The sequence below is a fragment of the Poecilia reticulata genome, linkage group LG1 (assembly GCF_000633615.1).
Source record: "Poecilia reticulata strain Guanapo linkage group LG1, Guppy_female_1.0+MT, whole genome shotgun sequence".
NCBI lineage: Eukaryota > Metazoa > Chordata > Actinopteri > Cyprinodontiformes > Poeciliidae > Poecilia > Poecilia reticulata.
In genome coordinates this window covers 27,804,188-27,830,822 of record NC_024331.1, presented here as the reverse complement: position 1 = coordinate 27,830,822, position 26,635 = coordinate 27,804,188, and the positions used below count along the sequence as shown (strand labels likewise).

The window sequence follows — 26,635 nt, the reverse complement described above, 5'->3', positions numbered from 1 at the left end:
GTGTGTGTGTGTGTGTGTGTGTGACCTGATGAGAACTAATGGATTGACTGGCAGACCCAGTGGGGGAGTGGGTGTGTGGACGGGGATTAACATGAAGGACAAACACATCCAGGACTAAATCATTAGACTTTAGTTGGTAGTGACTGCAGGGCCGTAAAACATTTTGTAATGAAGCTGCTGCTGAGATCTGTCCCCTAATGAGATCTGGTTCCTGTTTTTCAAGAACCCCATTCCTTCGGGCGTCGTCTTGTTGACAGATTATTTCTCGTATGCTCAATTTGATTTTTCACCACAAAAATGATGCATAGCAATGCAGCAACTTCTTTGGAGGAGAAGTATGTGGTGTGTAGTATTTTCTCTTGAATATCGGTAAATAAGGCCATAACATGTTGCTTTTTGCAAACCTCTAGCAAAACAATCATTTTGAAGTTTTTAATTCTGCAGATAAGGCAGCTTAATAATGCTTTTTGTATTTCATTAAGTTATCTTGGACTAATATTGAAATGTGTTTTATAATCTGAAACGCTTGCAGGACTAAAATAGACAACTGTATGGAGGGAAGTACTTTTTCACAACACTTTAAATGTACTGCAAAAACACAAAATTTTACTAAGTAGTTTTGTCTAGTTTCTCGTCTAAGTATCTTGAAATTAGACTAAATTAACTTACAAGTAAGTTTTCAGGAGCTTCTTCTAAGTCAGTATTTCTAAAGTAGTGGCTCTTGCAGATCATTTCACTGATAAAACATTTTCCCACGTCATAAGTGAACAAAATCTGTTAGTGTAACTAGTACTTTTTTTTAAATATTCAAGAATAATTGTCTTATAAAAGCTCCTATATCTTACTTGTAAGTTCGTCTTGTTGTATTTTAATTGTACTGAGATATTTGCAGTTGAAACTGGACCAAAAATACTTGGTGAGATTTTGTTTTTGCAGTTTGTTATGCTGACAGTGTGTTACTCATAACTGCATGTGTAATTACAATGTTAAATATTAATCTAAGCAAAGAATAATACTGAAAACAGAAGGACCTAAAGTATTCTTGAACGGTTTAATTGCAACCTTTGGTTCTCCGAACCAAAAGGTTGCAATAGAAGCAGATGAGGCTGCGTCAAGATGATGGAAGAAGAAAATAACCAAAATGTGAAAATCAGCAGATGAAAACATGGAGCAGTAAAAATCCAGCAGATTGAATTTACCAAAAAAAGAACAACATTTTGGCATTTTGACACAGGATTTGCGTATTTTCAGGGTCAGATCGTTATTTACCACCTTATGCTGAAAACATAAACACGCACTAAGACGCTGCCTGTCAGCCAACCAATGCCTGTTCAGCTAAAAAAACACTCAAACGAGGGAGCGATGTGTGAACAGTGTTTCCTCTCTGCTTCTCCTTCCTGGTTTCTGCAGCTTTCGCTCTGATGAGCAGCACCAACGCTGATGGTTTCACTACAACGTAGAACAACATCAGGTGGAGCAGAAATGGCAGCGCGCTCAGGAGTGACATGCTGCTCAGTTTACCTCACAGCAGGTAAGGTCTGTTATCATTTACCCCACAGGTAGCGACACTCAGAGAATGTGGTGCCTGGACACAGGACTCATATCTAAATATATATATTTATAGAAGACTTTCACAATTTATATAAAGATATTCTAAAACTCGTATGATTGATCTGCGTTTTGTAAATAAATTTGATCTTGTTGAAACATCATAAGGTGAGTCTCAAAGAAAAACCTCCAAATTCTGTCAGAAGTTTCTGATCTTCACGTCACAAGACTGAGCCAACATGTTTTGTAAAAACGAATATTTTTGTTTTATTGAACCTTTGAGCTGGAGAAGTTGAACAGCGCCGGTGAAAACTGAGCGAAGTCATAATGAACAGCGCTGTTTACCAGACTCCTGTAGTCATGTCGCAGTAACAATCACTCGATTTATGCTGTTTTATAGACTCTTAAAGATGCTTAAAGTGACTTTTTAAATAAAAAACGAAATTCTCCCTTTAGTGTTTTGCTTTGATTTTACTCATAAATGTCAAATCTTGGTTCTAATCAGTTGTTTTCTTTTTTGTGGTGGAAACTTCCATGTTTTTGACTCTCGGTTTTCCGTGTTGAAGCTTTGACACCATCTCTCCTCCACCAATATATTTTACTCTTATAGTTGGAAAAGTTTCTTTTTCTCTGTTACAAATTTTAGCCTCTGCACTGCAAAAACACCAAATATTACAAAGTATTTTTGTTTAGTTTCTAGAGCAAATAATTTATTACATTTAAAATAAGACAAAACTTACAAGTAACTTTTAGCAAGTTATAAGGCCTTGTTTTAAGTCAATAAATCTTGAATATTGATTTTAAAAAAGCAGCAGATTATTTTATTACAAGTCATTTTTCCCACAGTATAAGTGAAATAATCTCCCAATAAAAACTGTATGTTTTTTCATCAATATTCAAGAATTACTGACTTTAAGCAAGCTGGTATATCTTGCTGAAAAGTTAATTGTAAATTAGTTTTGTCTTCTTTTAAGTGTAATTGGTTGCTAGCATTAAAAATTAGACAAAAATACTTGTTTTTGGAGTGTGCTGATTTAGAACAACAGATTTAATTTGGGTTTTTTTTTTAATAATGTATTTTTTTAATTTGAATTGAATTTGGACATCAATAGGAATCTCAAATTGTAGTTGAGATTCCGATAGCCCATCTCTGGATCATTGAGAAAAGAGTCTGTAAAAACGTCTTGCATCACAAACTCAGTATATGTTACCACTGTGATGCAGTATTTCATAAAAAGCTTTCGTATGAAACTCCAGTCTCATCTCATTGTAACTGTTCAGAGTTGATTCAGGTGCATGTTTCATGTCTGAAAAAGACTTTTTTGGTTTTGATATTTGCTAATGTAAGGGAGTTTACAAATGCCCTCTGTCTTTCAGTTCTGCTGTGCTACGTTTGTGCAAAAGAGGAAAAGAAAATTGTGAAAGCGAGAGAGAGAACGAACGTCACGCTGCAGCCGGTAGAAAGTCAACACAACGCCCGGGTTGTGTGGACCTTTGGAGTCGAAAGCCCAAACATCCGAATAGCATCAGTAAAGCAGGGTAAAGAAGTGAAACATGACTATGAGGAGAAGTTTAGAGCCAGACTTCTTCTTGACAGCCTCACCGGAGCTCTGACCATCTCACAGCTGGAAACCAGCGACTCAGGCGTTTACCAGTTCCAGTCCATCAGCAGCAAAATCCTAAGCAGAGATTTCCATCTGACTGTCTACAGTGAGTAGGAGCATCTTTATATCACCATGTAATAATTATCACACATTTACTAAATGAGCAGCTACGCCTTCATTAAGAGTTATGTGTTTAAAAAAAGGATGTAAAACATTTCCTTAGAACTTTTGTCTCAAAATTAATTCTTAAAGAAATAAAGAACTAGACATTTCCTTCTGTCCAGACATTGGTTTTGTGGGAAACCATAATTCAGGAGTTTCCCTCTTCAAGGCTCTTTTTAAGTTACCAGGGTAAATTTCTGGGATTGTTTTTAGTGTTTCTGTTTCATTTATCACAGGGTAAAAAGTTTTAGGATAGACATTTTTCTCAGAAGAAGGAGAGCATAGTACTGTTTCCTTTACCAGGAACTTATATTTTTTTATTATTATTATTCTTAAGGCAGGTTTAAGCTTTTTTCATTGACTGATTTTATGTTTTTTAATTACATTTCAATCTGAAACCCATTCTATCAACTATTGCTGTTGTATATTTTCATAATCTATGGCTGTTTACAAGCTTCTTTGCGACAGAAAGAGAATTTCCTTCATTTAAAATATTATGTTAGTATTTAAAACAGTTTTTTTTTTCTGAGCCACAAACAAAATCAACCACAAGTTATATGGGTCCTTCACAGATTTAGATTTTTGTTTTAATGAGGCACAGATGCAGCTGCTCTGTGTGTCTCTGTGTGTGTGCGGTTCAGTGATGCATCGCTCTCATTTCATTTATTACAAACCAGCAAATGTAACAAACTTCCTCTGACTTTGAAGCGTCGGTGTAGGGACCTTTGGTCACTTTACAGCAACCTCACAACGGCAGAACAAAACCTCTGCAACCAAACATTTAAATATCTATTCATATTTGTGGATATTTTCTCAATTTATAAATAAAAATAATGTATTTACATGTATTATGTTTATTCAGTCTAAAACCAGTTATGTTTTCTTTGACGTTGTTTTTTTTCTGTCTGATTCTAGATATCAAAATTTACATATTTATATCCAAAATTGCTCACTCTAAATGTGACAAAATGACTCCTCTCATTGTTTAGCGTAAACATTGAATCTAGGTTAGTCAGTCGGTGGAAATGTACTTAAGTAGAATAAAATAAAGTCCTCTCATTGTTCCTCATGTTTCTTTCCTCAGGTTTCCTCCCTGCGCCGTCCATTACTGTCACGTCATCTGTCATTAACAGCAGCTCTGCTGCAGTCACCGTGGAGTGTTCAGTCCAGAACAGCAGGGAGCTGAAGCTCTCCTGGTACCGAGGGACGGAGAGACTGAAGCAAACCAGCAGTCCCAGTCTGCCCACTGAGCTGACGCTCTCTCTGGAGGTGGACGCCCCTGATGGAGACGACTACAGCTGCGTGGCCGAAAACCCTGTAGAGAGACAAACCACCAAACTGCATACGAAGGACATTCAGCTGGGAAATGCAGGTATAATTAAAACTAATGGATGTTTATAGTCTCCTCTCTTAACACCAACCTTTCAATGATTTAATTGAACTGAATACTTACAGAGATACAGGCTACAAGAGTTGGTTAATTGAGTAACTTGTTTTGAAAAACTACTTTTAGAAGTATTTTTTACTTTTACTTGAGTAATTTTATTATCAAGTATTTCTACTCTTGAGTAAAATTTCTGGATTTTCTACCAACTGAATGAAAAACAAATATGTTTTAACCATAAATTAAGCAGTGAGACACACATCTGCAGTTTCTGTTAAAGTTTTAAGTTTTTTTTATCGAAGGAAACTTATTTGGAAAATTGTCATTTTTATCCTTAAAATACCAAAATTTCCATTTAACTTTATGTTTTGATCCATCTGGTAATGTAATATTTTAATATTAAATGATTGATCATTTGATCAGTTACTCAGTACTTGAGTAGACTTTTTTCCTAATACGGTAAAATTACTCTTGAGAAATTTCTTGGACGACTACTTTTTACTTTTAGTTTATTAAAAGTCTGTTGAAGTAGTGCAGCTCTTACTTGAGGACAATCTACTCACCTCTGCTAGCTACTAACCAAATTTATCAGTAAAACAGAAATCAGTTTTTCATCTGGAAAAGGATTGACACTTAACAGTGAATCAACGCCTCCAAAAAGCTTCCACACTGCAAAAACACAAAATCTCATGAAACAATTTTAATCTCGGCAAACTCGAAATAAGACAAAACTACTAACAGGTACGTTTTCAGTCAATAATTCCTTAATATTGATGGAAAACTACTAGTTATAATTGAAATAATCTGCCAGTGGAGCTTTTTTTTTACTTGCCCCATTTTGTTTTGTTCTTCAGAAAACAGCAGCTGGTGTCAGAATGAAGCCACCGTCAGGCTGATCGTTTCTGCAGGAATTGCCTTGGTTCTGATTCTTCTTCTGGTTGACCACATCAGGTTCTGAGGATGAGCCGTGAACTAACGGCGTGGAAACCCAACACTCGCTGGTTCTCACACTGGACCAGAGACAGTTCATGCATTCAAAACTTGGTGAACTACAGTTTTTGTGTTAAAAGAATCTAAGAAACAAACCCTGAGAGCACAAATTACCACAGCAAAGTCTGTGATGAACCGGACCCAGTACTGATGCTCGACTAAATGTAAGGATGTAATGGATCTACGAGTAAAGTTTTAACATTCTCTGAGATATGTCAAAAATATAACCTGTAAATAAGTTCGTTTTTACATTCCAATCAGTAGTTTTATCACTGATAGTTTGGTAACTTGAGTTTGTTTGTTTAATTTACATCTTTCACCAAAACACTGCATAAAAAATTGTCCCTAAAATGTGCTAAATAGTTTCCATTACCTTAACTGCTAAGATTGAAGCCAAATGCTAGCTGAGCTAAGCTAAGATAACTACATTTGATTCATCTGTTTACCAAATACCTGCTCGTCATAAACAACTGGTTTTGTAATTTAAGGTGCTTAAGGTTATCTAGGGTTTTCCACCAATTCTTGTTTTGCAGAGTATCTCCCATTATGACCAACACATAAACAAAGAGGCCAATAAAAGTTGAGCTGTAATGTATGCATTCTTTATCTTTATCTATTCTCATCCTTTATCTGACAGTAAAATTAGAGCTGATTTCCGGCGTATCTCTTTAGCGATACGTCATTTTGAAAAAAGCCTCCATCTCCCGTCCTTGTCTTCAGAGAGCGCAGCATCCTGTGTGGTCAAGCGGTAGCAGTTCAAAACACTGTGGTTGCCTTTATTTTCCACAGCCTGGCCTTGATAAACACAAAGAACTGCACAGACGTTTCGTCTGATAAGATTAAATAAGACATGCGTCTCTTACTTTTGTTTTTCTTGCCCCATGTTGTGAGTCTGTGTCAGACTATCATAAAGGTGAAAAATGCGATGTGTGCCCAAAGTTTGGGGGTTTCAGAAACCGTTCAGAGGAACAGAGAGCACTCTCACTTCCTGTGTAGAAACATCTACAGGCTAACCTTTACCACAAAGGCTACTTTAACTCAGAACAGAACAGTGGAGATTCAGACTCTGCTTATTTTAAGTGAACAACCATGATGAGATTAAATAAGCAGAAAGTTCTTCCCTTTCCTCTTTGCAAAATCCTTCAGGCTCATCCAGATTTGATGGACATAGTGTGAGATCAGACATTTTCAAATCCTCTCAAGGATTTTCATGTCATAACTTATTTCCAAAAACCAGCTGGGTGTCTTTTTTAATCGCATCGGTTGTTTTTAGAAGTAGTAGAAACTCAAATGGAAATTGTGCAAAATATGAATTTTGAATAATCCTTTAATAAAAGGAAAGGAAAAAGAACATTTCTAGCAACCAAGACATTTTTTGTTTGATGTACATGTACATTTTAATAAAATATGGTATTTTTCGACGTCTCTTTCCCTGATTTATAAAGGATCTGTGTCACAGCCTGAAGTTGGTTCTAGTGATAGAAGTGAGGACCGGTTCTAACACGGGTTTCCTGGGTTTTCTGGTCCACAAGAGGGCCAGACCAGCCTCACGAAAACTCTGATGAAAAAAGTAGATGAGAGGGTTCAGACAGCAGTCCAGGTATGACATCACTGACGACAGCGTCCTCAACCAATCAGGGGCCGGAGCCAGGTCCGTCCTACCCAACAGGATCAGCTGAACGGAGCAAAACATAAAGACAAACATGTCAGGAGTAAAACTACAGTTTCTAAGATATTTTTCTACACGGAAGACAGCCGTTTGGTTTCTCTCTTTTTTCCACGCTCTGTGTTAGTAGAGGCAGCAGCTTGTGTTTACCTCAGTCATAAAAAAGGGAGTGTAGCAGATGATGTAAGAAGCCGCTAGCAGAGGGGTCACCTCGGACAAATCTGCGTCTTCATCGCTGAGACAAACAAGAAACACAATAAAAAGAAGGTTTAATCATCACACAGCCTTTCATTAAACTGCTTACAGTAAAAACTGAGTGATTTCAGGATTCTTCAGTCAGTTAACAGATAAAACCTGACATTAACATGCACACAAATGGCTTAATCAGCATTCATCAGATTTTTGAGGACAGCTGGTTGCACAGCGCTTTATTTTGAAAAATCAAAGTAAACATGTATACAATTGTACACCACACTTTCCATTCTTTTTAAATAAGTTGAAAATCATTTATCATTTGTCTTCTACTTCACAGTTCTATTCTTCTTCACTAACCCTAACCCAGTACCATTTTCTATCTGTACATCATCTACTATTCTAATAATAAGTTTGAAAATGAAGAACATTAAAGATATTTGTAAGATATTAAAGATTCTCTGAACGGTTGACAGTTTATTGTACAGAGAAGTATAGAAAACTGTCAACAGAGGGCGCTATACGTCAGCTTGTTTTTCTGTTTGTAGTCGATCTGCTGCTGGTTTTTATCTGTCACTATTTTTATTTAAAACTTTGTTCAGGCCATTTTTTAATTGCTTCCTTTGGCGTCACTCAACATGGAGCTGTTGCTGTGTGAATGCACTTCTCTCCTGCTCCTGTAAGGTAAGATAAACCCAGTAACTGTAAACCTTCCTGCTGATGTTGTGTGACGTTGTTCACCTGGTGTACCTGTTGCTGGAGCGACAGCTGACAACCATCCTCACAGAGCAGACAAACATGAGGAGGAAAGGAAGGAAGATGCAGATGAAGAAAGCACAGAGGATGTAGGTCATCATGTCCGAGTAGCTGCTCTCCCAGAAAACGGCACACAGCATCTCTGCTGGATCGTACCTGAAAGTGCAGAAAAATATTTCTGATATTTATAAATGAGCTTACATTTCTGAGCCAACTACTGTACAAACCTGACCCAGTCATAGATGACAGGGATGCTCCCAAACACCAACCCCGTTACCCAGGAGGTCAAACAGGCTGCTGCCATAAAACCAAACACAGCACTTCCTGTGGACGACGTGCCAATCAGACGCTGCGCACTGAGAATGGCTGTAAAAATCATTAAAATTCAATTAGATCAAATTATTATATATTAAAATTTCCTGCACAAAGTGTAGTAAAGAGAAGGAAAGCCCTGAGTAAATACCCACAGCAGATTTAACACTTTGACCTTGTATTAAAATGGAAAAAACTGCATAAAAAAACAAATACTGGCTCGCTACTTCCATTGGACTCAGAGGGAAATCAAAAACCTGTGGCCTCATGTGAGCACCTTTAAAAAAATAACGTGCTTTTTCAGTGAAAAGCATGCAAGTGACTGTAAACAGACCAAAAATATCACCAACGGCATTTAAAGCAGCATTTTTTAAACTTTTCTTTACAGTTTCTGGAGGTCAGTTTATCTTTTCTCCTCCTCGACATCAACTAGTCATTTCTGAAAGTTGTATTTGTTATTTGTGTTGACATGAATTTAAATAAGCGTACCTAATAAAGACAGTGAATGAAAACAAATTTATGAAACATGAGGAATAATCAAGTTTGTTTCTAGATTTAGCTAAGACTCCACTATAGTTCCAAAATGAGATTTTTTTTCTAATTGTCTCTAAATCATTTCATAAATTAATGTTTTAAAAGCTAAGTTCCTCAGAGTACCTATGCTGCCTATGGATGAGGTGATGAAGGCAAACTTCATCAAGCTGACGACTTCACACCATGGAGACCTCTGTCCCTCCGACAGGGCGGCCATCATGGATCCAGACGTGATCAGAAGTGAACATCCTGATTATAAATTGCAATTTAATGTTAAAAAGAACCTTTCTACTAGTACAGTCAAACAGCATGGAAGTGCACATAAATATAGCGGTAAAGTGAAGCGACATAAACATGGTTTCACTGGAAATCTTGAAAGTGGTACCTAGATCTGACATGGTGAGACTGATGAATGGAAGCCAGTAATGGCAGCAGAACTGACCTCTGCACTGAAAACGACAACATAAAGGGAGCAAATAGACACACACCACGTCATATTTTTTAATAAAATGTGAAACACGGTCCTTTACGAGCGGTAAAATAGAATAGAAGAACATACAGTGGAAAAAGAAACCTGTGATCCAACTTAACTTAGTGGAAATAACAAAAATTGTTCATATAAGTAACAAAAAAATAACAAAATCAGGCAAAATAAAAATGTTTCCAAATCAGTTTCTTTCAATAAAATCGTATAAAATTTTAACAAAAATTTCAGGTGTGTCTGAGTCTGGTGAATTTTTGGTTAAAACATGTTTGTTTTCATTCAGTGGGTAGAAAATTCAGAAATTTTACTCAAGTAAGAGTAAAAATACTTCATCATAAAATTACTCAAGTAAAAGTAAAAAGTACAACATAGTAAAAATATTCCTAAAAGTCTTTGTTTTTTTTTCTTTCAAAAAAGTTACTCAATTACTGTAATTGAGTAAATGTGACTAGTTACTACCTCACTAAGTATAACTGAGGTCTGGAGTTAAATCAGGACTCCGTAAACCATGCATAGACTGAAAAGAAGTCAATATTGTGACGACCTTACCATGACCTTGATGATCAGAACGACGCTGTTTCCAACAACTCCCACGATCATTTCTCCACCCAACACAGCCACCAGCAGCCACTTCTCCTCCTCAGACCAACGCTTTTCAGGGAGCAGAGTCCCATTCAAGCCGTCGCTCACTGGAACAGAGGAAATACAGAACGCAGATGAGTTCAGCTTCCCACCATCTCAGTGACACTCAGAGATTTCATGAGAAAAAGATGTAAGACAACAATGGAAAGGAACAGAGTACAATTTGGAAAACGATCATTTAAAAGATTAATTGTTCTGTGGATTAATAACTCTACAAACAGCAGCTGTACAGGTTTAAAATGATGCTTACTGGTCCGGCGAGCCCTGGAGCTTCAGCACCGATAACAGGGGATTCTGTTCACAGAGCCCAGATGAAGGAGTCATCAGAAACCTATTCAATTAAACTTCACACGCTCCGTTGCACTTACGCAACAAGGCTTGTGTACTCTTCACATGCCTGTTCATTTCTGTGAACATGCATTACTGGTATTGTGTAAGATAGTTTGGCTGTGTAGCAGAAAGCAATAAAACAATTTAATTTCTGCTTTCAAACATCTGTGCTCCGTCAATAGAGACAACATTCAGACTATTTATTTGTATTTCTATTTGGTTCTCGTGAAATCAGCTGCATGACATTGTACCATGTTGTATTGTTTCCACCAATAAACACAACTGACAGCAAATAAAACTGAAATTCTGACTTTCATAAGGAACAGTTATTACAGTTACTATCCTTATTATTAGTAGAAGTAGCAGTAGTTTTTTAAAGTACCTTAAAGGCTGCTCTGCCTTAAGTCATCAACAGGAGAGTGCTGCTGCCCTGTTGTTATATAAAACACAGTGCAGCCCCTAATGTACTTAAAAAAATAAGAAACAAATAATAATAACAATAATAATGATAAATCGATAAAATTACTTACTTATGTTTGTTTACAAATACAAAGAAAAAACAAGGAACAGAACAAAGAATGTGTGCACAGCCTTCTGTGAGTACATTGGGAAAAAAAAACAAAAAATAATCAGAAATCAGACATAATCATAAATAAAAGAAAAACATTTCAATGACCTATAATGTCCATATGTGTTTGCAGATTTATTGCTTGTACTTTTGGAAATAATGCACAAATACAGGTTTGATTTCCTTAACCAAAACTTAAAAAAAAAAAGGTGAAGATGATGAAAATTTACATTTGTGGATATGAAAATTACCAAATATAACTAACAATTTGCTTAACTGCCAGACTTATGTTTGCATTCGTGTTATTTCCATGGAAGCCAAAAATAATATGCACATACAGTTATTGTGAAAATATAGTAACAGCTTTTCATACTTACTTATTGATTTGTGTTTTTCATACAGCCGACCAGTAGATGGCGGTATTCATATCAAAGTGAGTCACAGCTGCAGAGGAACTGGTCGTGTTGTGTAACTTCCGGTGTTCGCCGACTCTCCCCTTGTAGCTTGTAGTCACTTTTCGGTAAGTTAGAAATGCTTAAAGGTGATAAGATGTTAAATATTCTCTGCAGTCATTCTTAGCGGTGTTAAACCTTGGTTTTAGCTTTTGGTTGGCGCTGAGAGGATACGTTTATTCCTCATTTATTTGAAGCGACCTTTATTCAGACGTCCTTGACAGCCGTAGTTGCACCGACGCGGACATTTCTCTGTTCATTCACAGAAAATTGGGTAATTGACATGGATAAAACTCAGCTTTGTGAATATTTAGTCCGGTGCTGTGCAGAATTGAGTCACCGTGAGGCTCAATGAGAGCATTAGTCTCCACAGTAGCAAAGCTAAAATTGTAGAATAATGTAAAAGTATCTGTTTGTTACTGACAGCATTCATGCTGCATTGTGGAAAATAGACAGAGAATTTTAAAATAAGTGTATGTATAATATTATTTACCCGAGCTTTGTATTATTACTTCGTATTAGATAGTAAAAATGTGTCTGTCTGCTTGTGCAAATTATAGTACTTAACACCAAAATTTGGCGATATCGCTCGATAAATAATGCTGCAATCTGTAACATGTGTATATCAGGATGGTTCATTGCTGTGAAATATAATATTTCTTCTTATTTTTTTAATCTAATTTAGAACAACCACCGCACATGTTAGAACCCAGAAAGTTTAGAAATTACTGAAACATTTAATAATTAGGTTGAACTGTATTGATATTTCCATTTTTATGCAAAAAGATTTGAAACTTGGTATTTAGTCACATCTTAACCCAGTTTATGTTTCTCTTAAAGGAACAGTCATATTTAGAATCGTTTTGAAGATATTCAGCACACAAATACTGAATTGAACAAATATCGGATACATTTAGATTATATATATATTAAAATAAACGTTTTTTAAAGCCTCTTTGCATTTGTTCTTACAGCTCAGGAAGTGACATTTAGCTGAAAACATATTGTATTAATATTTGTTTCAACATTATCCCACGTTAGCATCTTGGTAACAATACGCTTTCTCCAAAAAGGCAGTAAAAGCAGATCATTTTTTTCTGATATGCTATTATGCGATATTCCACACATTAAAACATTGATGATAAAAGTGATTGTAGGTATGCTGCTGCTGAATGCATGTTTTATAACGCGTTTCCTCCATAAGAATGAATGTCTGCTGATGCTTTAGTTAGCCCCTTGTCTTATTTAAAATCTTAAAGATTATTTTTTCCAGACCAACGCTCATCAAGACTTTCTGTGCTGTCTTTTGTTTCTTTTTTCTCGTTTTTTTAAAGTGCTTCTTGCAGGTAGCATTATCAACTAGTCTGCCATGCAGTTTGGCTACAGCTGCAGTTTTATCCAGTGTAAAGACTTGCTTGATGGTAGCTTTAAATGATGAGCACATCCACCACAGGAAGCACCAGATCCCAAATAATCTCACCCAGCAGTCTGAAACAATGCTGCCTCAGTAGATTCCGTGCTCCAACTCTGCCTGTTTCTCCAGCTCTCAATGCACTTGTTGTGAATCTCAGACTGCATCTGGTTTTAATCAGTCAGTTTATGATTGTTTAGCAGTGAGCGACTTGTTACTGTCTGGCTGTTCTTTTGGGCATATGAAAAAAAAAAGTAAAAACTTCAGCTGTAATAGAGTCATAGTGCAGTTATTCTGTGTGACACAACATTATATTAATTTTACTCCAACGTACTCTAATGATGCTTTATTGTATTAATTCTTTTGCTTCTGCTTTCAGCTTTAAAGTCCTGATGGCTGCAACCTTTCGTTATCTTTACTCCGTCTCAAGGACGGGTAAGAGTTTTCCCTAACCTGATTTGAATCTTATTTTCCATTGGATGTTGGTTTGATTGTGCTTCCTTCAGGCTCTTTATAAAGATTCTCCTTTAACAAAATGTTAACTGGTGCTTTCTATCTTAAGCTGAGCAGCAATTAGATTAAAAAAAGCTTTATTTAACTTAAATACATTATTTTGGCCAAAGTGCTTCACTGAGTTACTCTGAAACAGTGGGAAACAACAAGCGACTATAAAAACGCAAAGTAAATAAAACATTTTTATATAATTCATGCTGTTTTTACAGCAAGATTTATTGGTTTCAGTTCAAAAGGAATGATCAAATACAGAAACAACTATGTAAGGCAAATATAAAAAAAGAGAAATCCCAATTTAATTTCACAGTTTTCCTGTTTTTTCTCCACTTCCCTGGTTTAACATTTTCAGATAATGAAGATTTGTGGTACCATGTCTGCTCTTGTTGAATGATCTTATTTTGTCTGCTATGTCTGTTGTGTGTATTTTTGAATAATAAAGGAGTGTGTAGATTTGTCTCTAAGTAAATTGTTCATTTTGTGTCATTTTTATTTTCATTTAAGTACCTCTTAGCATTCTAACTTTGTAAAATGCTGAATTAAAGGCTTCATTTAAAACTGTTTCTGTTAAAAATGGATGCATTTAACCTAAAAGAGCTAATGAATACTGATGAATTTTATTGTAAAAAGCTGCTAGATTGTGATTGTACGATGTCATGTTGTGCATGTGTGTCATATTTACAAATAACTACATAAATAAAGTGGCAGCTGTTAAATTGTGTGCATTAAAGAAGTATTTATGTATTTAAAGCACAGTAAGAACTGTTTTAATGTTTGTCTCCATGTTATTTAGTGGACACTGATGTTCAATCAGCTATCAAGTACCTTTTAGGAAAACTTCACATCCTATAATTTTATTATGAGATGTGATTATTACATTTATTTATTTCATTTATTTATTCATAGGCACTTTGGCAGCTGCCCAAGTGAGGTCCTTCAGTGTTTCAGTCCATAGGAATGGATTCAGTAAGTACCAGTTCAGTACCGACTGCACCATTAAACACATTTTCATATCATTTTATCAGACACACACACACACACACACACACACACACACACACACACATTGTTTAGGACTCAAATTAATGTCGTGTTTATTTGATCTACTCTTCTAAATCCTGATGTGTCACAGATAAATGAGCATCTTATTGTCTGCAGAGTATGTGAACGCCCAGGAGCTGCCGACAGACATGAAGTCCATCACAGACCGATCTGCACAGACGCTGCTGTGGACAGAGCTCTTCAGAGGTCAGAGGTCATGATGTGGATTAAGGGAGTTGTAGAAAAATGAGAGGCAAACAGTCATCAGTAGCTGCATTTCCATTACAAATGTGCACAAAACTTTGTCAATATTCCGCTAATGTAAAAAAAACAAAACAATTTCTGCATTTCCATTAAATAAGAAACACAATTAAAATCACATGTGAATAAGTTTCTTGACACATTAAGTCATTAAAAAACAAGCTGCGCCATCATCCTGTAACTACTTCCTGCCATCTTCTTCGTCGTGGTTTACGCCAGTGGCAACATCAGATTGTTGATCATGTGACTCGTGATGCAAAAAAAAGTGTTTCCACTGCAGTTTTGCAAAATAAACAAATTCCAATATGACTAAAAAAAAAATTAACTCATGCCAGCCCAAAAACTGTTGTTTTTTTTTATTGGTGTGTTTCCATTAAGGGGATTTATCTGCAAAATGTCAGATTGCATAATCTGACATTAGCTGCATCAATAGAAACACAGCGACTGATGCATTTTACACAGATTAATTTAAATGACTGATTTTATTTTCTAAAATAAATAATGCAGTTCTAACTCTTCATTGATTTGTATGTCATCTGGCCAATAAGTTAGGCCAATATTTGCCGTTTTATTAAAAATAGATTAATATATACGAGTTGTTTTTTTCCTCTGTGAAAGGAATGTCAGTTTTTCATTTTGAAAACAAGTTTCGTACTCAGGTGTGAATGATTTGGTTTCAGGTCTGGGCATGACGATGAGCTACCTGTTCAGAGAACCTGCCACCATTAACTACCCGTTTGAAAAGGGACCGCTGTCGCCGCGCTTCAGAGGAGAACACGCTCTGCGCAGGTTGGGACGAACTGCATGTCGATGATTTCTGTAGGAAATTCTTCAATCTCACAAAGAGCTTTTATATATTTAACTTTTCTTCTAATATTAGAGAAAATACAAGAATAACAGACATGCAGCTGCGATGCTTAGCCTTTTTAGCGCTTTAATCATTTTAGCTTCTGCGTAGTTTAGGATTTATCAGTACGAATTTAAAAGGTTTCTGTCACTGACATCAGATAAACGCAGAACTTGTGTCCCATGCAGCTGCAAGATGATTGGCTCCCAGTTCACATCTCCATAAGAAATACCCTCTACTTTTTGTAGTGCTTGTAGGATTTGTTCTGATTGATGTATTTAACCTTATTTAAAATAGTGGCAGCACTTTTACTCTTTTTTTCTGCAATAAATTTGGACAGGTATCCCTCAGGAGAGGAGCGCTGCATCGCCTGCAAACTTTGTGAAGCCATTTGTCCCGCCCAGGTGAGCACACAGGAGCAGACAAACAATATAGGGCGACTAAAATCCTGGAAAATGCTTGAATTTCAACCAGGTGTTTTCAAGGTTTGGAAAGTGTTTGATTTCCAAACCTTTATTGAACAGTTTTGCAATAAAGTGCAAGTAAGTGTTTGATTAAAAGCCTAAAATTGGAAAACATTGCAGTTGGAACCAGATATTTTCATAATGCTTAATAAGAGACGTGCATTTTTTTCTCACTGTACAAAGTTAAATCAGACTAAACTTTTCTTTTTTTAGGTTAAAGTTACGAAAATTATTTGTATTTGCAAAAAGCCATAAAACTTATTAAGAACATTAGTTGGTTTTTTTCTAGGTTGTGTTTAGCATATAATCTGAGCAGGAAAGTTATTTAAATAAACACAATTTGTTTGGCTTGTTTCAGTGTTTTGAATATTTATTATTCCTAATGGCTTAAGGACGTATTGATCATCTTATACATTGAAAAATGTTTTTGAAATTGGGGGTTTTTTTGTTAAATTTGTGTTTTTGTTCTGAGTTTTTTTGGTTTACCTTGTGTCTGCTGAATAATGTAGAATACTAACACAAAAATGTGTTTAACAGTAATAATAATTTTTATTGTTTTTATCTCCTGTGTTGTGCTTCCCTGAAAAATGCTTGAATTTTCCTTTTACAAAAGTGTTTAAATCCAGTAAAATATAGTTGCTTTTATCGTCTGTCTCTGGTTGGAGTAAATTGCCTTTAAATACAGTCTAGTTAATAAGAGAGAATATCAAAAAGTAGTTCTCTTCCTTTGTTCTGGTAAATATTGCATATTGAAAGTAATTTTTTATGCTAACATGGAAAGCTTCAGCAGATTTGTAAAAATGATGGATGATTCTGATCAAAAACAAAACATGTCAGTAATATAAAACAATCTAGATAGTTCAGATAGACCTCTTTGATTAAGTCTTTGACTAACATCTTTCTGCAAGTTCCCACAATATTTGGATTTCAATATTTACGGTATCTGAGTCGGTGTTGTTGGTTCCCGTCCTGTTTCCAGGCCATCACCATTGAAGCAGAGACCCGCGCCGACGGCAGCAGGAGGACGACTCGTTACGACATCGACATGACCAAGTGCATCTACTGCGGCTTCTGTCAGGAGGCGTGTCCTGTGGACGCCATCGTGGAGGTGTGTGCATGTCTGCAGAATAATCGATCACTAAAATAATCATTAGTTGCAGCCCTAACAAATAACAGACCAAGAAAAATGCTGCAGTAAGGCCTGATAAGCTAAAGTTTGCTTTGTATTTTAAGGAAGATGTTAGTCATTAGTAATTTAAAACACGTTTTTCTTTTGCTGTTTGACCTTCATCGACTAAATTTTTTACTATGGTAAAAACATGATATCTCTGGTTTAACAACTGAAAATAAAAATGTTTTTATCTTCAAAAAAATATATTATTTTCAGATATAATCTTGTTTTAAGTAACATTTTACATTTGTTTTTCACTTTTAATTCGACTCAAATCAAAATAAATTAGCAGTTCACTGGTACTTTGTTTGAAAATGGTCCAAACTTTGGCAACAAAAAGTGTTATTGTCCAGCCAAGTGGAATAAAAATCCTTTTTTAAGCCAAATATTCTCCTTCTGCAGGGTCCTAACTTTGAGTTTTCCACTGAATCCCACGAAGAGCTGCTCTACAACAAAGAGAAACTGCTCAACAATGGAGATAAATGGGAGGCTGAGATCGCTGCCAACATACAAGCCGATTACCTCTATCGATAGATGTCCACACACGCAGCGCCTACATCACCGGGGAAGACTATAAACGTGACGCATGTTGAATCTGTACATACTGTAAGAATATTAGCTCAGCTTTGATGGGTGAGCTTCAGGTTGGCTGAAGGAACATTTGTCGACAACAAAAACCTAATTAAAACATTGACCTTTTAAGTTTAGTCTCATTTTGTTATCATAAATATCCTTTATGTTTCCACCTCAAGGCTCTTATTGCTCATTGTGCGTATTTATTATGGTATCAAACCACTTTGCTCACTCAGTGTCCACAGCTTTCTCCTGTGTGTGTGGAAAGTCTTTCATTAACAGGATTTTAAGACGTGTCTGGTGCCTATAATTCTTATTAAAAAGTCTTTTAAATTTACACTATTTCATCAGCAGGGTTATTTTGATGGCTCTTTATTTTGTCATGACGGCTCAGTAAGAGACGGATGCACAGCCGTGGTTTTTTTTTCTTCACTTTCAGACGTCATCATTATTAGTAAATGTCAACAGAACAATTTTCCAACTTGCTGCTTTATAGATTTTGGCCGGCAGCTTCCAGCTCGTAGCAGCTTGTTGTGTGAAACATAAAGAGCGTCGCACACAGAAAAAATTCAAATGAAACGGCATTTAAACAGGAATTGGAGGATTAAGGTAAGCCAGTGTTTTTCAACCACTGTGCCGCGGGACACTAGTGTGCCGTGAGTGATCGTCAGGTGAGCCGTGGAAATTATCCAATTTCTTCTCCTACCGTATTTTCCAGACTATAAGCTGCTACTTTTTTTCCTACACTTTGAACATGCGGCTTTTCGGTGGATTATTCTTCAACCACCAGGGGGCTCTTTAGCAGGAAGTGAATCATTGGAAGTCAAAATTGTAAATCAAAGAAGAAAGCGCTAATTTTCATTTAGAACAAGCACATGCTAGCAGCAGGCACGACTGAGAAATGTTTTCAAACTCATGATGTAGCTTCTAAGTTGAGGGGTATCGATCTGGCACTACAGGAGGGAAATGGAGCCGCTGCACGGAAACTCGGCGTGAACAAAACCGGACTTGGAGACGGAGAACTGCGTGCTTAATATATCCAGCAGTTATTAGGACGCAGCCCTCTGCTGCCCTCTGCTGGGTCCTTATGGGAAACCGAGAGCAGCAGAGATACCAGCGGCCTGTAGCCCGGTGCGGCTGATGTATGTAAGCTTACATTTGTTTACATTTTTGGTTGGTGGTGTGCCTCGTGATTTTTTCAATTAAAACAATGTAGCTTGGCTCAAAAAAGGTTGAAAAACACTGAGGTAAGCTGCTGTTAATTGTTCAGTCAACCAAACATGGACTCTGTTGGATACTGAGGTCAGATTCCAAAGTTAGCGTTCGATTCTGTGTGAATAAATCATTTTATTGGATTTCACTGCAGACATTTGTGGTCTTAAAATAAAATGTAACTTTAAATGAAACATTAATTGTAATTTAAGTTGTTTCTCCCAGTTTTTTAACGGGATTAGCAATGATTTTTCCATTTTGTCATATTAAAACCACAAACTTTTTTTGCATTATTATGGGGTTTCCATGTGATAAATTAACTTGTAGTAGTGCATATGTGTAAATTAGAACATTTCTAAATCTAATAATCCAAACTCAAAGTGAGACATTTATTTGTAAAACCATATTTTGGTGCAAAAGTCTTGCATCTAGTGACTAAGTTCCAGAAAATGACTCGGGTTAAATCAGGTTGGATGAAGAGTGATTGAACAGTAATCTGTTGAAATCTAGGCTTTGAATAGGCCATTCTTACCCAGATGCTCCATTGTGGCTCCAATAGCATATTTCCCAGTGGTAATGGTTAGGCATAGTGTTCGTTTTTCACCACAAATAGCTTCTCACCTTATGTTTTTGACAAACCACAAAGGAGATTTCTTCTTCCAGCAACGTTTTTTCCAAAGTTCACAACCAATAATTATTTGCGGATTCTCCCACCTGAGTTGTTTGTCTCTGCAACTCCTCCAGAGCTACCATGGGCCTCTTGGTGGCTTTTCAAATAAATTATCTCCTCTTTCCATGTTTAGATGATACATTCGAAGCTGGAATATTGTGTTATAATGTAATCTTAGTTTAAACTTCAACATAAGTTTCTCTCTGCCCGTCTTCATTATGCTGCTTGTTCTCCAAAAACCAATGAAACAGTTTGTAATGAGATTCAATTACACACAAGTGGACTATTTGGAAATTAGGTAAATAGTTATATAGTAGAGATGGTGATATGTTTCATACCGTTTATTTATTTTGGTTGTCAGCATAAAGGTCCCTGTATTTCTCCATGCATTTATATTAATTACTTTACACTTAAAACGTCATTTAGGGTTTAAAAAGAAGTTTAAATAAAGCAAGTCAATCTAGGCCTCATCCATTCATTCTTTAACTTATTTATTTTGGGGATTTAGTTTTTAGTTTCACAACTGAATACATTAGTAAATCATTCACTGGATATATATTTGATTAATTAAAAATGGAAATACAATACAAAAACTATTTCAATGTAATTTATCAAATGCAGAATTAAATATTTAAATGGGAAAATACAAATGTGTATTAATTACAGCATATGGAATAATTTGAATGTTTATTATTGTTATTTCATTGTCAGGGGTGGCAGCATATCCTGACATTTGTTTTATTCATCTGCTAGCAATGGGAGGGGCTAAAACTGTGGGAGGAACGTGATTGGTCAGCAGTTTAGTTGCTAAGGAAGTTGACCAATCAGATGCAACCGTCTGAAGCAAAGCTGCAGTTTTAAGTATTTCCAGGAAATACAAAGGTCTAATAATTTTGCATGCCAAATTCACACATAGAAACATAAACAGTAAATGTTTGAACTGTCTTCCTGTTTACACCCAGACTTCACTAAACATGACAATAACATTTTGTGAGGGAACCTTGTCTGGATTTTGAACAAGTTAATAGTTTTATTCTTTTATTTACTGCTTTAATTAGTCAATTCATTCTGCCACAGGCAAAATGTTTAGTTTCTCATTCTTGTTCTTTCATAATATCTGAAACGAAGATCTACCCTGAAGTTTTTTAATTCTGTATCTAATTCACATTTGAAGTTGTATAGATTGTTTTATTTATTTATTTCTCAATGAAAGAAATTAAGTAAATTAATAATAGCAATTGCCCTCTTATTATTCTAGAGACTTCCACATAATTCTGAATCTCAGTTTTTTATTATTATTAAGATATTCATACACAGCACTTACAACTTGCTAGTGATGGTTTATGATTTCTCCCCTTCAGCCTCAGACGTTGTCCCTTCAACCCTGAGCTGGTCTGATGCAAGTCATGAAAGGGGCAACTAGTTGATGCTAAAAAATATAAAACCAGGTTTTGTTCTGCTCGATTAAATGCTTGGCGATGGAAATTAAATATAAAAAAAAACAGAACCAAGCAAGCAATAGAGTTAGTTACCACCAAGGTGGGCAAATAGCCAAACATTGTACTCAACTAAGAGTAGCACTACTTCAACATATTTTTGCTCAAGTAAAAAAAATATTTTTTAAAAAGTCCACTCAAGTACTAAGTAATTGATCGAATGATCAATCGTTTAATAATTAAAGAATACATAAAAATATAAGGTTAAGTGGAAATTTTGGTATTTTAACAAAAATTACAATAATTCACATAAGTAATAAAAACATCTGGCAAAATAAGAATTTTCCAAATCAGTTTTTTTCTATGAAAAATGTGTATATCTTTTAACTGCAGGTGTGTGTCTGGTGAGTTTTTGTTTTTTATTCAGTGGGTAGAAAATCCAGAACTTTTACTCAACTAAGAGGAGTAGAAATACCTCATAATAAAAATACTCAAGTAAAAGTAAAAAATACCACATAGTAAAAATACTCCTAAAAGTAAATTTTTTAAAAAAAGTTGTGCAATTAAATGTAATTGAGTAAATGTAACTAGTTACTGCTCAACCTTTCAGCACTGGAACCGCTTTGAAGGAAGAGTTTGTTTTAAACGAAGCAAAGCGTCTCCTGCCACCTTTACATCTGTGGAATCAAGACGTGCGCCGGGATGAGTGAGACGTTGCGTCACTGATCCATCTCACACTGATTTGTAGCAGCGACATTGAAAAATCATTGAGACGCTGCAGATGTTCAGCTCTGCTAAAAATACCTTTGATCTCTCCGGCAAATGGCAGCCATGAGGTCGGCCATAACAGAGACCCAGTTAAAACCGAGCCAGGTCCGGAAGAATCAGCCGCTCACATTTGGTGCCTTGCAAAAGTATTCAAACCGCTTTTTGCTCCAGTTCTACAAACACAAACTATTGGAATCCAGTGATAGACCAGCACAACACTGTATGAATATGACCTGTTTGCTTGTTTGGTCTTGAGGCAACATAACTGTTTATATCTGCCACCAAATCTAATAAAAAAAAAAAAAATCAAATAAAGTTCATATTAACATAGTGAGTGTTTCAATTTGCATTATTGCTTTCCCGGATACCCAGAATGCATTGCCTGTTATAGGATTGAATTGGGGCTGCGCCAGGGAAAGAGCTAGGAATCATGGGAAGAGGCTTGTAAGTAATTGGTATTTATTCAGGTAACTAAATTATGCAGAGTTCAGTCAGTTACAGAAAATCATACAACAACTGCAGATAGACTATTTCCCCTGTAAATGGGGGTTTGTGTATTTTCTGGGCGCATACTCCATTTTAAACCACAATCATAAAATTATTTCATTTTCAGTTGTTATGAAAATACTACGTACATCAAAAATAACTTTAAGGAAATTTGACTTCATATCGTAGTCGTACCTGATGCTTTGAAATTGGCCACTGTCTCTTTTTCAACACCCCCACTTCAGTATGTCATCACAACATTGCTTCTCCATGATGCCGTTTACAACCGTTCTTAGAAATGTTCAGGCAAAATGTGAGGAAAAATCATACCACTAAGTACTTCCTGTTGTCTTCTTCTTCATGTTTCTGCAAGCGGCAACATCCAGTAGTTGATCATGTGACTTGCGTGATGCGAAATCAACCAATTTCAGTTTGGCCAAAAAGACGACCTCCTCCAAGCAGCAAAACCTTTTGTCACAAAACGAGAGGGTTTTTTTTTTTTTCAATTTGGCTTGTTTCCATGAAGCAACTTTATTTTTGAAATGTCAAATTAATAAAAACACAGCTAATATCTAAAAATTATTTTGTGCAAAAAATGTAATGAACAGGTTTTCTATAGCCCATATATCTATCCCAACCTGTTCCAGGAAGCAGAATAAATCACTTTTAATCAAAGTTCATCCTCCTCCAACTGTCCTTCAAGTTCAATAGAAAATATTTCCGTCCTTGGGGAAATGGAGCAAAGTCTTAGTAATAGCTTTGGATGTGTATTGGTTTGTTATATAAAGGCGACCTACTATGCTTTAAGTTCAAATAAGCTGCGCCCCCCCAATTCAACATTTACACTCACATTTGAAAATGGCTGCAACCATACAGCTTTGAACAGTAGAAGAAGAGCCTCCTGCACAGCCAACACTAATGCGCCAAGTAGCTTCTAGATAGTAAATCAACAACAAAACACTTGTTTTTTCCAGCAGCCATTGTACAGCGGTAAAACCAGATGACCAAATGTGGTGGAGCTTGGCTGGGGTTGCTAAGTAACGGAGCAGTGTGACTCAACAATAGGAAGGTTTTTGAAACTACTCATTTTCTAGACACCAAAAACATTAACTTATTGCCAGAATAAATGGTTTTGCATATTTTAGCAGCAGTAGAAACCAAAACAGAAGCATAAAAATGTGCAAAAAGTTAATTTTGCATAACAGGTCCCCTCTAGTATTAGTTTTGACTGGATGTTTGTTTGTCCTATGTGACGTTGCCTTCGTGCCTCAATCTCAATCTCAGTTTTTTACAACCTGGATAAATAAAGAGTGTGCATAGCATTTCAGTAAACTAATTTTCTACTTTCTGAGCTGCGTGTGGGAGTCCATAGTGAGCTACTTCCCTGTAAGCTGGCACGAGGGAACTTGGAACGGAGTAAAGGAGCAGTGCAGACAGAGGAAACACACAGTGGACAGCGCAGCACAGAGAGGACGGGCACTCTAGCTCTTTCCACAGCGGCATCACTGTGAGAACAACTGGCTCGCTTTAAATGCAGGACACACACTCACCTAATCAAAGGTAAGCAGCAAACTATTGCGAAATGAATCTGTCAGTCTGACTGTTTTCTGAAGCTAGAGTGGGCATGCATGTAGGGAGAGAAGAGCAAAGAAGTGTGGTCATAAAGGATTTTAGTGTTCTCTGTTCTGCCGGGAGCGTGCGTGAGCTTAAAAAGCCTGATTTCTGTCCATACCTGCTCTGCTCTGTTCATGACTTTTTACAGTTTTCCTGCAGACAGACACAGAGGGAGTGTGTGTGTGTGTGACTTTAACAGCGTCAGCAAGCTGTGTCATTGCATCTTGCCCGTGTAGTCTAACGCCGCAGTACCCACCCCCCACACACACCTCCTCCCCTCCTGCACACACTGTACAGCCTTCTGCCTCTTCCTCCGCTTCCCTGTCCCATCACTTCTCACACGTCCTCACGGGCATCCTCTATAATGAGTTTGTGAATGAACATTCTAGGATTTATAGATCTGGTGGGGGATAAAAAGGACAAAAGAAGGGGTTTGGATCAATCCAACGTTTTACTGCTGCACAATGGGAATGAGTAGAAACTGAACGTCTCCTTGGCGTCTCTTCAGTTGCCTTGAACTGAACAGAAAGTGTCTGTTGTGGAAATCTGCATAATGATCTGTCTGTTCTGGAAATGATGCTCACATTTCCTTGCGGTTCAGTTGTTTCAGTCAGTCCTTCATGCTGTTGTATTATAGCATGCAGTGTTTCTGAAGAGCTGTTGTCCACTAACATTGATTTAATGTAAGTTGACTGATTTAATGGGCAACACGGCAGTGCGGTGGTTAGCGCCGCCGCCATACAGCAACAAGGTCTCTGGTTTGAATCTCTGCTGCGTTTCACTTGTTCTTCTCGTCTTTGTTCCTGATTTAGAGACAAATTTAAACCTCGTAAACAGAGCAATGTGTGATCGAGAAATATGTTTTACTGACATAATAAATGATTTACTGTTTATCTACAATCAGTACCTATAGATTTCTATTTTTTTAACCTTCAATTTAGCGACAGTTCCAACATTTGCTGTGGTGCCTCGTTACTCAAACATGTTCTTTAAACCCTGGGTGTCCAAATATTTTTGGTTATTAATCAGTTCATGGGCTGTTACTAATGAAAATAAGCACAGAGGACATAAGGAGATGATAAACTATGATGTAATAATGATAAACATAGATGAATACATTCTATTTACAGATTTTAGTAGCTTATCTCAAAACTGAAGACTCCCTAAGAAATCAACAAAGGAATAAAATCACTAACGTTTTATTTTCTCCTGCACAAACAGGACAAAAGTAAGGTTTTGGATTAATAAAGTCATTTTAAATAACATGATAACCAAGTAACGAATAGGAAATTATATTTTCTTAAATGTTTAATTTAAAATAACTTTGTGAGATGTTACATTGGTAGTAATCCTCAGTAAATGCTCAGTTTGTGCAGAGTGAAAAAGAAGAAGAAAATACTCTTTAACTGATAATAAACTAGACATAAATAGCTTTTATGTCACAAAAATCATTTTGATTTTATAAAGCTTCATTTTAAAGTCATTTGAGAAGAAATATAGGAAATATTTTCTAATGTTATTATTGGCTTATATTCAAGTTTAGTTTAAGTTTTATATTTATTCATTTAATTAAAAACAAAACATTATATACAATAAAGGAAAATATACAAATAAATAAAATGAAAGGCAGCAGAAAGAAGAAGAAAATCTTATAATATCTGCCAAGATTTATTTAAAATGATGAAATGAGAAATCAGGTATATCTTCAGTGTTTTATTTCAGGTAAAGTGAAATCTCACAGTGAAATTTGAATTATTAAATTGCTCTTACTCCTATTAGGGATTATTGCTAATCCCTGTCAGTAAATCTGCTAAATCCCCCATTTGAATGTGGAAAATCTTCAGTAAATGCAAAGGAGAATCCCATTACAGCTCCAGTATAATGTGTTCATTTAAAAACGACATATTCCACAGCAACACTGCCTTTATATACTTTGGAGCTTACTGAACTGATTTTAACTTTTAGTGGGGAACGAATCAGACAGAAAAATCTCAGAGTTTCCCTTTCAGGCCTCGCCAACTCAGCAACCTAAGAATAGCAGTGCAGGGCATTTAGGTGGCTGAGCCGCTTTGTTCACATTGACAGGAAACACGTGAGCTCTCAGCAAAACCACCTGGATAGTTATGAATTATCACCCTGACCCAAAAGACAGCATGCAGAGAGAGAGAGAGAGAAAGAGAGAGAGAGAGCGCGAGACAGTGTGCAGATTTAAACCTATTAATATGTTAAATGATATGCAACTTTTAAAATATAGAATCTATAAAGTATGGAGGAAAATTAACATTTAGTTATACTCTATAGCAATAATGTAGGATAGAAAGCTATTTTATTGAACAAGTAAACATTCTTGAGAACAAAACATTTACCACTTTGCTGCATCTGGATTTTGTAGAAATTAAATTCTTGTCAATTTGTCTTAAAATGTTTATCAGGAGTGGTAGGTCGGACGGTCGGATGGTCGGTGGGTCGGTCGGTCGGTCAGTCGGACGGATGGTCGGTCGGTCAGATGGTCGGACGGTCGGTCGGTCGGTTGGTTGGTTGGTCGGT

The 26,635-nt window shown here is 36.3% G+C and overlaps 4 protein-coding genes across 7 annotated transcripts in view; 3 read left to right on the top strand and 1 right to left on the bottom strand.

The window, feature by feature from the left end:
* The first annotated feature begins 1,417 nt into the window (after positions 1-1,417).
* On the top strand, positions 1,418-7,010 carry LOC103470547 (SLAM family member 9-like). The gene is made up of 4 exons (XM_008419080.2): positions 1,418-1,531; positions 2,926-3,258; positions 4,399-4,686; positions 5,553-7,010. The coding sequence occupies exons 1-4, from the start codon at positions 1,441-1,443 to the stop codon at positions 5,654-5,656; spliced, it is 816 nt and encodes a 271-aa protein (XP_008417302.1). The 5' UTR covers positions 1,418-1,440; the 3' UTR covers positions 5,657-7,010.
* Positions 7,011-7,117: 107 nt separating this feature from the next.
* LOC103470540 (C5a anaphylatoxin chemotactic receptor 1) lies at positions 7,118-11,616 on the bottom strand. Of its 3 annotated transcripts, XM_008419072.2 has the most exons (9): positions 11,550-11,616; positions 10,525-10,568; positions 10,182-10,321; positions 9,534-9,597; positions 9,272-9,397; positions 8,530-8,668; positions 8,288-8,458; positions 7,505-7,589; positions 7,118-7,363 (listed from the first exon to the last, which is right to left on the bottom strand). In XM_008419072.2, coding segments are annotated over exons 2-9 (948 nt in total). In that variant the 5' UTR covers positions 10,526-10,568; positions 11,550-11,616; the 3' UTR covers positions 7,118-7,141. The 3 variants fall into 3 exon arrangements, with proteins under 3 accessions (XP_008417294.1, XP_017164879.1, XP_017164914.1); XM_017309390.1 differs by lacking the exon at positions 11,550-11,616 and having other exon boundaries at positions 10,525-10,575; XM_017309425.1 differs by lacking the exon at positions 11,550-11,616 and having other exon boundaries at positions 8,297-8,458; positions 10,525-10,575.
* Positions 11,610-18,239, top strand: LOC103470526 (NADH dehydrogenase [ubiquinone] iron-sulfur protein 8, mitochondrial). 2 transcript variants are annotated; one of them, XM_008419050.2, is made up of 8 exons: positions 11,610-11,692; positions 13,415-13,470; positions 14,452-14,511; positions 14,704-14,793; positions 15,528-15,636; positions 16,035-16,098; positions 17,138-17,266; positions 17,732-18,239. In XM_008419050.2, exons 2-8 carry the CDS (start codon positions 13,428-13,430, stop codon positions 17,861-17,863), a joined length of 627 nt encoding a protein of 208 aa, XP_008417272.1. In that variant the 5' UTR covers positions 11,610-11,692; positions 13,415-13,427; the 3' UTR covers positions 17,864-18,239. The 2 variants fall into 2 exon arrangements, with proteins under 2 accessions (XP_008417272.1, XP_008417281.1); XM_008419059.2 differs by lacking the exon at positions 11,610-11,692 and adding an exon at positions 11,772-11,898.
* Positions 18,240-23,855: 5,616 nt separating this feature from the next.
* LOC103470521 (glycine receptor subunit beta-like) overlaps positions 23,856-26,635 on the top strand; it is a 20,698-nt gene continuing 17,918 nt past the window's right edge. The window contains exon 1 of the mRNA XM_008419038.2: positions 23,856-24,034. The gene's annotated coding sequence lies outside the window, so the exon portion shown is untranslated. The remainder of the gene's footprint in view (positions 24,035-26,635) is intronic.